We start from the raw sequence: 12,239 nt of genomic DNA on the forward strand, positions 1-12,239 counted from the left end.
CCTTTGTTAAATTGTTTGAAAACAAGTCCGTTACGGATGGTTGACTGCTGGCAGTGGCCCCTCTTTTAATTTCCATACTATGGTCTGCCTTGCTGGACCTTCATTCGAGCTTGTTGTGGTTGTTTGTGCGTTATAAAATTGGTCCTTCAACTGTTTTAACATGTATGCATGTTTGCAATGAAAACGCATTATAAATTTAACCACCTTGCTGTTGTCAGTCTTTCTCATTTTAAGGCATAAATGTGTCTTGATAGATGATTTTGCCTTCCATTGCCAATAATTTTGTACGTGACTTCGTCTCGGTCAACCTTTTTGCTAGTTAAACCAAATGCAAAACACACCAGATGTTTGTTGTCACTTGCATTGGCCAGGAAAAAAAGCTACAAAAACCAAGAAAAAATGGATAGTTCTAAATCGTTTTTCGAATACTTTGTTATAATGAAATATTATGAAAATAAAGTGTCTCAAAATTCATACGCAATACATGAGAAACAAAACATCATATTGTGATACGCGTATTGTGTCATTTCGTTTTGCAGTACATTGATACGTATATTGATATTACTACCCCACCCTAGTTTATTGTTTTAATCAGGTCTGTTGGTGGGGGTAAACATCTAAAACATGTATGTTACGGTCCCTTGAAATCTGTGAAAAGGCACCAATACACCCTTGCCTATGGACCATTTAATCAGATATATTTATGAAGCTGAAACTTTTAGGTGTGTAAGATGTTGTGCTATATTATACAAATTTGAGGTCATCTTATAGCAGCTATAAGATGAGTAAGGTGAACCTTCAGCACATTCAGTGGACCCACCGCATAGAATTTGAGAGTGGTGACAACAACATGACTTTTCCTAAATTTGTAGCCTATACTTAGTGATTTTATTCATCATTCATCAAACTAGAAGGAACATTGTTAAACAAAATCAGACAGAATGAGACTCACGACTATACAGTAGACTCCCGAATACCCAGGTTTCAGCCTCTGTGGATTTGCATATTCAAAGATGAAAAGTGGGAAAAAGATTGTAAATGCATTTTTGCATTGTAAAAAGTAAAAGTAGATAAACAAACAAATAAATCCTCAATGCAATCAAAAGGACGTCAATTCTCGACGGAGTTTTGCTATTTACAGACCACTCCAATCCCTATGGCCCACAACTACCGGAGGTGGACTCTTTGTGTGTACGATAAACATTTACATTTTATTAATGACTATAAATGTAATCATAGCACTTATTTCTGGACCAAGTTGGGAACTGTCACCATTGCCTCTTGTAAATTATTACAGCTGCAGAAACAATATGAGTTAATGGACAAAAGAAAAGACAATGGTGGGTTTGCTATTTATTCAGATTATATCATACATCCAACCGGTGGACTCCACACAAAAGGAAGTGTCTGCAGGTTCAACCCCCTCATCACAAAACTACACATGACTTAAGGAGGATGTCATATGTAGGAAGCAGAGAGGAAGAGACAGGGCCAAGAAAGGGAGCAGTTCTTTCTTCAAGCAGTTTCAATAGCCGCACATCTTGTGTTGAATAAAGATGAGAAGTGGATTTTGGACACAAATGCTGCTACTAACGTCTTTGCTACTATGGGGTAAGCAATATTATCCAGCTGCACACCCGTCCACTATTATCCAACACTTATCGGTGTGTTTACATGTTGCATTGCCGCACTGTTGCTTCATCTGGAAGGGGAACTGATTCCTGTTGAGTAATGTCCATTTCTTTTGGCAAGGAACACTTTGGGCTTCCTCGTCTCCTGTCAGCTTGCCAGTACCTAAACTTCAGATCCATTCAAGGTCTAAGGGTTCAGTGGTCCTGGTTTGTCAGGTCTCAGAGGGTCAACAAGGTGTCCAGTTTAAATTGTACAGATTCACTGAAGAGGTCTTTATTTACTTACAGTATTTATTTATTCTGATGTCTTTCTAAAGTGTTGTATTGGTTGACTTGATTGAGTGTATTTTCCATCCCTTAAGGTGGATTCAATTGAGCTGTCTCCCAAAGAGAAGGTCCTCTTCACAGTCCAACTCACAGCAACAACCGAACCAGAACTTTTTTGCTGTATGTATAAGAACCATCAAGGCCTCTACAGTGCTTTTAGTCCTTATTTACGGATAGAACACCAAACAGGTAATTGCTACTCTTAATCATACACAAATCAAGTCAAGATGATTTTATTCGAAAAAAGATCTGCACTGATTTTACCGTTACATGTGGCATGAAATAATAAACACTCCCATCCGCTGCTGTTGCGTGCAGGTGTTCCCTGTGTTGCCTCATTGTATTCTGCTCTGTATGTGTGCGCGGTGTGTGTGCATTTGTATTGCGGTTGTCACATCCTGCATTTCATATTGAAAGCTCCCACCCACTCACAACATCAAACACAATGCATGGTGCAGACAGTTAACAGCGGGAGGTGTGGTGAGCAACTGTGGTAAACCATGGCAGGATACTACACCGAGAAACGGTGTAAGATTAGGATGCATTGGCAGTACAGCGCAATTTTGATCGTATTTGGCAATGGTTATAGTAGTGACCCAACAGGAAATGGCCTTGTGCCATATCTGCTCGTTTGCACGCAAATGGCATAGCCATGTGTATTTATCAGCAGATTTGGGGGAGTATAGACTCTTCCATGCACAACAGTTCTATGAAGACCGCCTGGGGGGTACCTACAGCTGAGAAAGAAGCCACTGTAGTCACTGATATCAAAGTACTCATATCACAAATGCCTTTAATACAAAGATTCACAACCCAAAAAACAAACAAACAATGATATATATATATATATATATATATATATATATATATATATATATATATATATATATATATATATATATATATATATATATATATATATATTAAGGAAAGACCTACATATTGCAATATAAATTTTTTTTTTTAATTTCATGAAATTAAGGACAATTTTCTACTCTCCTTAATGCTGTGTGATTCTTAAGTAAATACTGGTGCCAATATGGCCAATAATGATACCAAGTTGTTTTACGTTCATATAATACTATATTATATCGTATTTGAAATCATTTGTCCTGTAAATAACATATACAGTATTTTTCAAATTACATTTTCTTGTTGAGTTCTTAACCATTTAAACCATTTTGCAGCTCTACAATAAGAAGGAAAAGCAGAACAAAAGAATGGAATATTGGGAGACATGTTGATTCGAACCAAAGTACTGTAGAACTACACTCAGGGAAAACTGACACTGGAATTGTCATGTAAAAATCAGTAAACTGTGTTACGAAATAGTATTAAACACTACTAAAAATACAAATACAGTACTTATGGCTACAGCATGATCATAAAACTGCTCCAAGAGAGCTGCAGATACATTGAAAGTACAGACACCTTGAATTAAGGCCAGATATAGGCCTGATACTGACACTTGTTATCAGTACTCGATCATCCCTAGTGTAAATACAAAATCTGCTTAAGTAATTGATTTAGACATTTGGCCCAAGACTATGTTTCAAACAGTGCATGTTGTTTTGCCTCTCCAGATGTTGCCCCCACTCTGCCTGTTCCCATCCTGCCACCTCCAGTCTTATCAGTGGAGCCTCCCAGTGGGACGGTTGAACGTGGCGACATGCTACACTTCAGCTGTTTTGTCCCAGCTCTTCAGCCAACCAACAAAATGACTTCCTTCTTTTTGTTGAGGACATCTTCTGGGGGGGAGGCCATGATACGTCAGCATCATGACGTTCGGGGGTCAAATTTGGAAAGCCAACCAGGCGTGTTCAGTGTGGGGCCAGTGAAGCAAGGAGAGGGTGGCGAGTACGCCTGCATCTACGACGTTACTAGTGGAGAGGAAATTGTCAATTCAACTGTTAGCAACAAGATACAAATCACTGTGAAAGGTAAAGCATAATATCTGTATGTCTGTCCCTGTGCGTCTGTCTAATGTGGCTGATATATTCATGGGCAAAATGAGCCATTATAGATGTTGTATTGAGAAGATCTATCTTCAATCAGATCACATTATCATGGTCCGTATTGCGCTGTTGAGTTCGTCATGTCTACACTTGGATCTACAATGTAGAAGTAAAAATAACTTCAAATTGTATTCTTTTGGTTATGTTCCCAGATGATCTGCCTGTACCCACCCTTATTCTCCAACATCACAAAGAAGTGTGGCATATGCTCTGCACGGGCTCTCCTGCGTACCCAGGGGCAGTGTTCACCCTGTACTTGATGGACAGTCAACTCCCTATAGCCAGTCAACATGCACAGGTCACCAGCCACGAGAGTATCTTCCCAGTTCCAGTGCAGGAAACTCTGGTGGCTTTGTACCAGTGCCAGTACAGCGTCCTCTTGACAGGGAAGTGGAGTAATTCTCAACGCAGCCGCCCTCTATCTATTTCCAAAGGTACTGCTTTTGGCTGCTTGTCCTATATTAGAGTTACCGAAGTCTATGCAAGCTAACTTTGGGAAGGTAGTGGTGTAAAGCCTGGTAATCCAAGCCAATGGTGGCACCTCTAATCATAAACGTTTGTCACGAAAAATGTATGTTTCGCGAAAGGCCTCCAGAAAAAAGCTTTGTCTACCATTACGAAGGATATTCAGGATACACATTTTTTATGTATAACAATCAGATGTATTCCTGTTGTTCCTGGTGCTGATAATTCTAATATGTCATTGTAAAAGTTTTTAATTCATTTTTATATTATATTAATATGCTGGTTTGTCCACAAATGGGAGACACAAGTTCTTTCCGCTGATGTTTACTGTGCTTCTTTACATGCTTCGTCCACACTTTCCACCAATTTTTCACTCCGTAGAACTTCTAAACATAAAGTTAGTATTAGCTACAGCAAACTATGTACATACAGTATTTACATAAAAACACAGCCCACTTTGGGCTGCTGTGAAGTGTCATCTCAAGACAAACAAATGAACTGCATTCTTATTGTCAGTTGTTACAAATAGGGAGTTTGGAACATATTAGAATGTTTACTTGTAAAAATCACCTCTACTTTTGAAAAATCAACATCACAAAATTACTTCCAGAAAGAGTTAATTTTGTAAGTAGAGGTACCACCAAATTGCAATATGAAGATCAGTTTCCAATATATTTTGTACCAATTTTGACACGCTTTATTTTTGTAAAATTCCGTGATAAGACATTCAAGCAAAATGCCTGACCATGGCGAAGTCAAGTACAAAGTTCGCAACAAGAGGTGAAAATCATCTATTTGGTACCGTGGCCTTCAGTACAAATCCCAAACCCCCAAAACTAAGCAAACAAAATAGGTAATCACAAACAAAGAAAAACACATTACCACAAATGAAATGCAAACAAAAAACAAAAACACAATACAAGAGAGGAGTACAGAAGAAAAAATGGGCACACAAGAAAAAGGAGAATGCAAGAGAAAAAGAGCACACAAGAAAAAAGAAGCACATGAGAAAAAAGGAGTACACAAGAAAAGGCGGGGCAACTTGTTTGCAGGTACACAACATTTGCCTTTGGGCAGGACATTATTCCTTTGACAAATCTTTGATGTTTTTGATGAACAGAAAACTTGGGCCTAACTGTTCTATTTTTCAATTACTTCCTGAAACAAAGCGGATGCTTCAATTTGACAGGGCTGTGATTCTTTGTTAGCCACAATAATGTTTGAACCACTGGTAACACTTATTTTTAAGTGCTCACACCCCCGACCTTCACCCACTCAAACCATTTCTGGTAGAGAAACGTTAGTGTGCGCCATTTTCTTGTGTGCTCTTTTTTTCTTGGGTATTCTTTTTCTCTTGCTGGTTCCTTTTTACTGGTGTGTTCTTTGTCTCTTGTGTGCTCCCTTTTTCATGTGTGCTCATTTTCTCTTGTGTGCTCCCTTTTTCTTGTGTGCTCGTTTTCCCTTGTGTGCTCTATTTCTCTTGTAATATGTATCTTTTTTGTGTTTGTGTTACATGTTTGGAAGGTTTTTTTTATTTTTTGTTTGTGATGATCTTTTTTGTTGTCTCAGTTTTTTTTTATATACACATCAGGCTCCCCGTAATCTGGATTCATTTTTGCCTTAAAAAGAGAAAGACTGACAAAAGTTGCGGAGTGTGTTCATTGAGAACACACGGTGAAGTGGTCAAGCGGTGAAGGACAAATTTGACAACAAACATGCGACATCACCATCAAGCGACAGCTCGCACCTCCGAAGGCAGACCATAAAATGGCAGCGATCCACCATCCATTATTATTATTTTTTGAAACAAACATTGCCCAATTTATTGCAATACATCACGCAATACGCCTTTGCTGTTTCGGAATATATCGCAATACAATTTCAAGCAGCAATACCCGGCACTAGTTGCAACAGTGCAGATTATACAGCCAATCAAAATGCAATGAGCATGCATACTGCAAACAAATTTGCATTTCTTTTATCCATAATCAAGAGTACAGCCCGAAACAGATTGGTCAAATTGACCCCAAAATCAGTTGAATTTGGCCAATTTAGGTAATAGTTCTGTGACCGACTTATCTTTTGGTTAAAAACAACTAATTTATAATGTTGGTGTTTTCAACCAATTCATACTGGTGATAGCCAATCACCACTGATACAAATGGGTCATTTTCATGAAGATATAAGGTCAATTGAAAAAAAAAAAGATAAGATCATAAGAGAAGCATAACAAAACAGCGATTCACACTTGGGGACAACTTGGAGCGATCAATATAGCTTCCATGCATTTTTTTTGGAACGTGGGAGGAAACCAGAGTAACACACTCAGTAATTGTGCTCACCTGGATTTAAACACAAGATCTCAGAATTGGGTGGCAGACACACTAATTAGCTACCATGACACATGGAGGGATTGCTTAATGTAATGTAATACAATAATAATACAATTTCTAACCAATGTCATTGGTTGTTTGGCTAACCAATAAAATCGGTAGTCCCATATCCAACTACAGTACATCGATCAAATTCTGACCAGTCTATTGGTATTGAAACCGAAATCATCTAGATTACTAGATTTACAACTAGCTTTAGAAATTTAAAATGCACATTTATAATGTTTTATGTATCAAGCAAATTGTGAGTAAAAAATAGGTAATTGGTTCTTGCCAGCAACCTCTCAAAATAACAGTTTTTTAACAGTTGCCTTTTCCTGTCGCTATGGCAATCAACCACATCCGTGACAATTGCTGCATTATTTTGTGGTTCAAATGAGTAGAAGCAGTTTTTCCATTGTTGTTGCTCATTAACTTGGTTTGTGGTAAAGAGTTGCTCACTTGTTTTTTTTTCACTTCTTTTCACTTTTTTTTTATTCTGCAACATTTTCACGGTAAGGCATAACAGCTGCCCTTATTGATTTGTTTTGTTTTCATTTTTTGTGCTTAGCTTTGACTGGTATTGGTTTATTTTGACTGACCAAGTGTAACGGAACGTAACCCCAATTTGTCTTTCAGTATAATGTGTTGCTTTTCTGGGATGAAATTCTCCAGTTAGTGCTGATTTTGCATAATGGCAAGACTAATCACCTTTAATTAGATTTAATAGTATTTTGGTGGATAATTTTCAAGTATTGATTGAATTGCCAATTATATTCCAAGGGAACGGCAAAAATAGGGTGAAGAGTGCTTCTCAAAATATGAAATTACTCTAACATTCTACTGTGACATTGATAAACCCATGATACAGTGATTGAATGGATGTCTTGAAAAACAGAGCTCATTTCTTCAAGCTAGATACATCTATATGCATTGCGAATTATTTTGTAAAAAAAAATATATATGTAACATTCTTTTTTATAATTTGACTTTGAATGTACTTTGTCTTTTTCAGGTCTACCTCCTCCGACAAACCCAGGTAGTGTTGCATTAATGGAAATATATTTTCATGCATCCATTCATAGTTCATACATGCGCATCTCCCATGTGTGCAGATGTGTCAGATGTGGACTGGCCTCTCATACTTGGCTCCGTATCCACTGTTGTGCTTTTCCTATGCTCAGTGGCTCTTCTTGTGGTGGTGGTGCACAAAAGAGGTACTGTATTCCCGCCAACGCTCCACTATGTATGTTGCTTTTGTACAGCCTGAAACGTGTTGTTTTTTTTTTTTTCTAAGTGAAAGCAGCAGCTGATGAAAAGAAGAAAAGGTATTGCATTAAGTACAGCAGTGTTTTTATTGATTTTCCATTAGTGCAGGGGGGAAAAAAAAACATAAAAAATGATTTTGTTTTCTTATTTAGACAGGAAGCAAAATTTTGGACTCAAGTTCATGCCAAGGACCATGTGGTTGGTGAGGTTATTTCCTATTTATTTTGTATAAATTATTGCTCTTAGTGCAGTGGTTTTTGACTTTTTTCTTGGATGTATCCCCAGTAATTCTTTTTCCAGCCCGCTGGCCAGCACAAAACACAAAACATTTTCGGTTGGAACAACAAAAACAAAAAAAGAGCAGTGCCGCTATTGTCTGATTTATTAAACTTCAGAACTCCATTTGTACGGTATTCTCACTTGAGCTATTTCAACATAAATAGATAGAAATAAAAAATTGCTTGAACTAATTAAATGATAAATGAAGAGTTGTGCGCATGAAAGTGATCAATATTACTGTAAATGATGTTTGGAATCAAAGCAGGAGCGCTTCTCAAACCAAAACAGTTCATTTTAACACATGGGTGCTTGTGAAAAACATAGTACACATGTTATTTTTCTTCCAAAAAATGTCAATGCTTTTGAGGTGTCATAACAAAACCATTTCTGAATATATTTTTTACTTTCAACCACTCCATATGCTCAGTGGCACCAGACCTATCAATATATATTTAGTTAAATTTTTTTTAATAACCACTTTTACTGACTGAGCCACCCACTGTAAAATATTCCACTTCCAAATGTAATGCCAACGTCTGATGAATCAAACTCAGATGATGCGTCACTCCATTTTAAGGGCAAATGCGCTTTTGCACCCAATAAGGGGTAGTTAACTTGAAAAAATTATTTCACATGGGAGATACATGAGTGAATACAGTGAGACAAGATTATCAATTTACACTCCATGCATTTTTTTGTTGACATTTTTATTTGATGGTGTGCAGTAACGTTTAACAATGTTGGATCAATACAATTTGGAAAACGCTGATCTAGTAAAGTGCTCTACTGAAGATGCTGTGATGATACTGTGATTTTTTTTTTTTTTTTCAGACCTAACCCTACGTTGTACCAGTGTCACCTCTCAGGTAATTATACCTCATCAGCTATAACTTTACTTGCCAACGTCAACAAAACCCCTCCAATCATTTATCCGCTCTAGATGAGCGTCCGGTGACTTATTTCAACCTTTGTACATGTATAGATACGTCTTTTATCTCATTTATGTGTCAGCTGTAATTCTTTGGGAGACTGGCCGCAGGCTGACAACCGAGGCCAATAGACCCGAGTGAAATTAAATCAGCTTAGGTCTCCTTCTGTATGACAAGGGGGTTGAGGAGGTGAATACTGACGTTAGAAACAACATCATAGGACTTAACTTTTGTGTTAGCACAAGCATCAATGCTAATCCTCTGAACCAGTGTCGAAATTGCTGTTGCCACAGCAAGGTCTTCCATGCTATTCTAGCATCCAAATCAGTGGACCACCGATCGATGGTTGATTGACGCTTGCAATGAGACCCCAACATGAGTCGTGTCCGGATTCCAGCGTTGTGTACACTTAGATGACTTTGGCGCTATTTTTGAAAGTCATACCTTACCTATTCGTGCTTTAGGGCGAACTTCTAGATCCAAATCTACTCTGTCCTCTTAAACCTGTGTGAGGGTTTACCAAACAGAGAGGTGAACTAGAAAATCTATGCTGCAGGAAATGCTTTCATGCTGGCTTGCTCGCAGCTTGTGTTGTGATTATGTTGATGTTGTTTGTGTCCGTGTGTGTGTACAGGAATGGGCCAGCGGGGACATGGACACAGGCACCACCTCCAGATCCCCATTATGGAACTCCAACTCCACATTCACAAACCCTATACATTAGGACCCCCCCTTTTGCTCTCTTTTCTCTCTTTGTATATTTATACTTCATTATAGTGTGTCTGTGTAGCATCAACTGGCTTTAAACGCAGCAGGACAGGAAAAGCAATTTCCTTACTTCCTTTTTCATGTGGAGAGGCACGCTTCTACAATTAGACAGGATGTGATGTTTGCTTTATGTACCTGCCAGTGAGCCACTGTTACTGAATAAAATTTTCCAAATATACTTGTGAGTGTTGTAGAGTGGGATGTATTCATTACTCATCATTCTTATGGATAATATTAATTTTGATCGTAATGATCAAACATTAATTTATACAACATATCTAAATACTTTGAAACATTCTTGAATCTGTTTTTGTGAGTATAAATGAAGTCATCCATTCCTTTTGTAACTTTAAAGTTTTTTTTTTTAAATCATGAAAATATTGTTTATGAAATGCTATGAAATTAGTCCGCTTTGATTATTCAGATTATTCACTCTCTGACCTCACTCACACACGCGCGTACGCACGCACACAAACACGCGCGCGCGCGCACACTCACACACACACACACACACACACACACACAAGTAATAATTCACTTTTCAGAAATGCAATAAAAAATATCGAAATGAAAACTATGATTCATAATGTTTCTTTTGGTTTTGAGATAACCAGTTCCAACACAAAGAAAAGACACCACTTACACACCAAATTCGAAAACATTAACACAAAACAATCCCAAAAAAATACATTTCGCTTTTGGGATATTCTAGCAATAAAGAGAATCATGAATGGACTTTGGCCTGACTGAGTTGTGCGGACAACAATTTGGAAATCGTTGTTGCTATACATATAGTAATGTTGAATATGGGTTGTCCACTGTAAATTATCCTAAACATCCTGCAGATGGCACTGTTAAGACATAATAATCAACTTGCCAGGCTGCGTGCCCCCGAAATGTAATCCTCTTTCGTTTAGTGTGTGGACAAGGATACAACAAAGCGAACGTATCCCAAAGACCGATGTTTTTTTTTTTTTTTTTTTTCGCTGTGCTGTCTGAAGGAAAGCACACCGCAGGGCAATCAATGTACCTTCCATCACTTTTTGAGTGCTGGACAGTAATTCAGCACTAAAGGTCATTCAGTGGACTTAAGGACGTGGCAGAAAAGCAGCTTGTGCTGACAGACTTTATCATCTCAAAAAGCAGCAGCTGCTTCTTTTTATTTTTAATCTTTGACATCTACTCAACTGCCATTTATAAGTTACAATTGCACTACCTAACGATCACTAATAAAAAAGCTATATCAAACATCCGTTGCTTCAAAACCGGCAACGACTGATGCTGGCATGTCAATGGCGTTTTTGCATCGTTTGGAAGCTTTAAGCTAATAATCAGGCAAAACAAATTGTTTTGAATTCACTGCTATTTGGTAAGAGTGATCGTCATACATTCGCTGTATCATGATACTATTGACATTGTTGGGTTAGTATTGTGATAATATTGTGTCGTACGTACTCAGTGGTGCCTACTCCTCCTTAAACAGGTATGTGCTTGACATATTCAGATGGGTTTGCAATGTTTGCAGTCCCTTCATAATGTCAGGTTCAATTTGCAGAATAATACTTAAGGTTGCGTGAATAATGTGGACAAATTTAGCATTTTTATCTTGAAGCAGCCCCACCCTTTTGCATAAGTAAACATACCTACCACATTGAGTCTTGATGTGCAGCATTTATAAGCATTCATCATCATAAGGTCTTAAAGGGCCTATATATTAGTATTTTAATCTGTCCCCAATTGAATATACTGTATATAAAAGTAATAATGGAATCCTGTGAGTCCTGATTTGCAGTTGTGGTTATTTTTTGTAATGGACTTTTTTTTTTTGTAGTTTTGTTTGCATTTCGTTTGTCATGTGTTTTTGTTTGCCATAATTTTCTGTGTGTGTTTCCTTTTGGATTTCTGATTTTCAGGTATGTTTCAACTTTGGCAATGTGTTTTTGTTTACGAGCATTTATTTCTCAGTTAATGGTTTCGTGATTTATACTTCAGGGCCACCATAGAAATGGCTTGTTGACTGAAACCGATGCCTCTCATGTGGCTGTCGCACCCCCTTCATGACGTCCTTCTAAAGGCGACTGACACAAAAAAAAAACTACCATTGTAACGACCACTAATATTAGTCAGAGGCGAAGTAAATGAAAAACCCCTAAAACAAGCGTTTTTACTAATACCCAAATGAAC

At 37.7% G+C, this 12,239-nt stretch overlaps 1 protein-coding gene across 2 annotated transcripts; it reads left to right on the forward strand.

Moving 5' to 3' along the window:
* The first annotated feature begins 1,466 nt into the window (after positions 1 to 1,466).
* LOC148420988 (uncharacterized) lies at positions 1,467 to 10,233 on the forward strand. Of its 2 annotated transcripts, none has more exons than XM_088419642.1 (11): positions 1,467 to 1,611; positions 1,753 to 1,901; positions 1,994 to 2,147; positions 3,542 to 3,898; positions 4,126 to 4,407; positions 7,826 to 7,849; positions 7,926 to 8,027; positions 8,108 to 8,138; positions 8,232 to 8,281; positions 9,190 to 9,224; positions 9,922 to 10,233. In XM_088419642.1, exons 1-11 carry the CDS (start codon positions 1,557 to 1,559, stop codon positions 10,009 to 10,011), a joined length of 1,329 nt encoding a protein of 442 aa, XP_088275768.1. In that variant the 5' UTR covers positions 1,467 to 1,556; the 3' UTR covers positions 10,012 to 10,233. The 2 variants fall into 2 exon arrangements, with proteins under 2 accessions (XP_088275768.1, XP_088275769.1); XM_088419643.1 differs by having other exon boundaries at positions 8,232 to 8,277.
* Positions 10,234 to 12,239: the final 2,006 nt, after the last annotated feature.

The sequence above is a fragment of the Hippichthys cyanospilos genome, chromosome 7 (genome assembly GCF_059441005.1).
Source record: "Hippichthys cyanospilos isolate Australia breed blue-spotted pipefish chromosome 7, RoL_Hcya_1.0, whole genome shotgun sequence".
Taxonomy (NCBI): Eukaryota; Metazoa; Chordata; class Actinopteri; order Syngnathiformes; family Syngnathidae; genus Hippichthys; species Hippichthys cyanospilos.

Bases quoted from the DNA above. Each gene is read 5' to 3' on its own strand.
- LOC148420988 (XM_088419642.1), top strand. From the start codon at position 1,557: ATGAGAAGTGGATTTTGGACACAAATGCTGCTACTAACGTCTTTGCTA. The intron at 1,612-1,752 runs GTAAGCAATATT...TCTTTTGGCAAG, and splicing joins AACGTCTTTGCTACTATGGG to GAACACTTTGGGCTTCCTCG. The intron at 1,902-1,993 runs GTCTTTATTTAC...CCATCCCTTAAG, and splicing joins TGTACAGATTCACTGAAGAG to GTGGATTCAATTGAGCTGTC.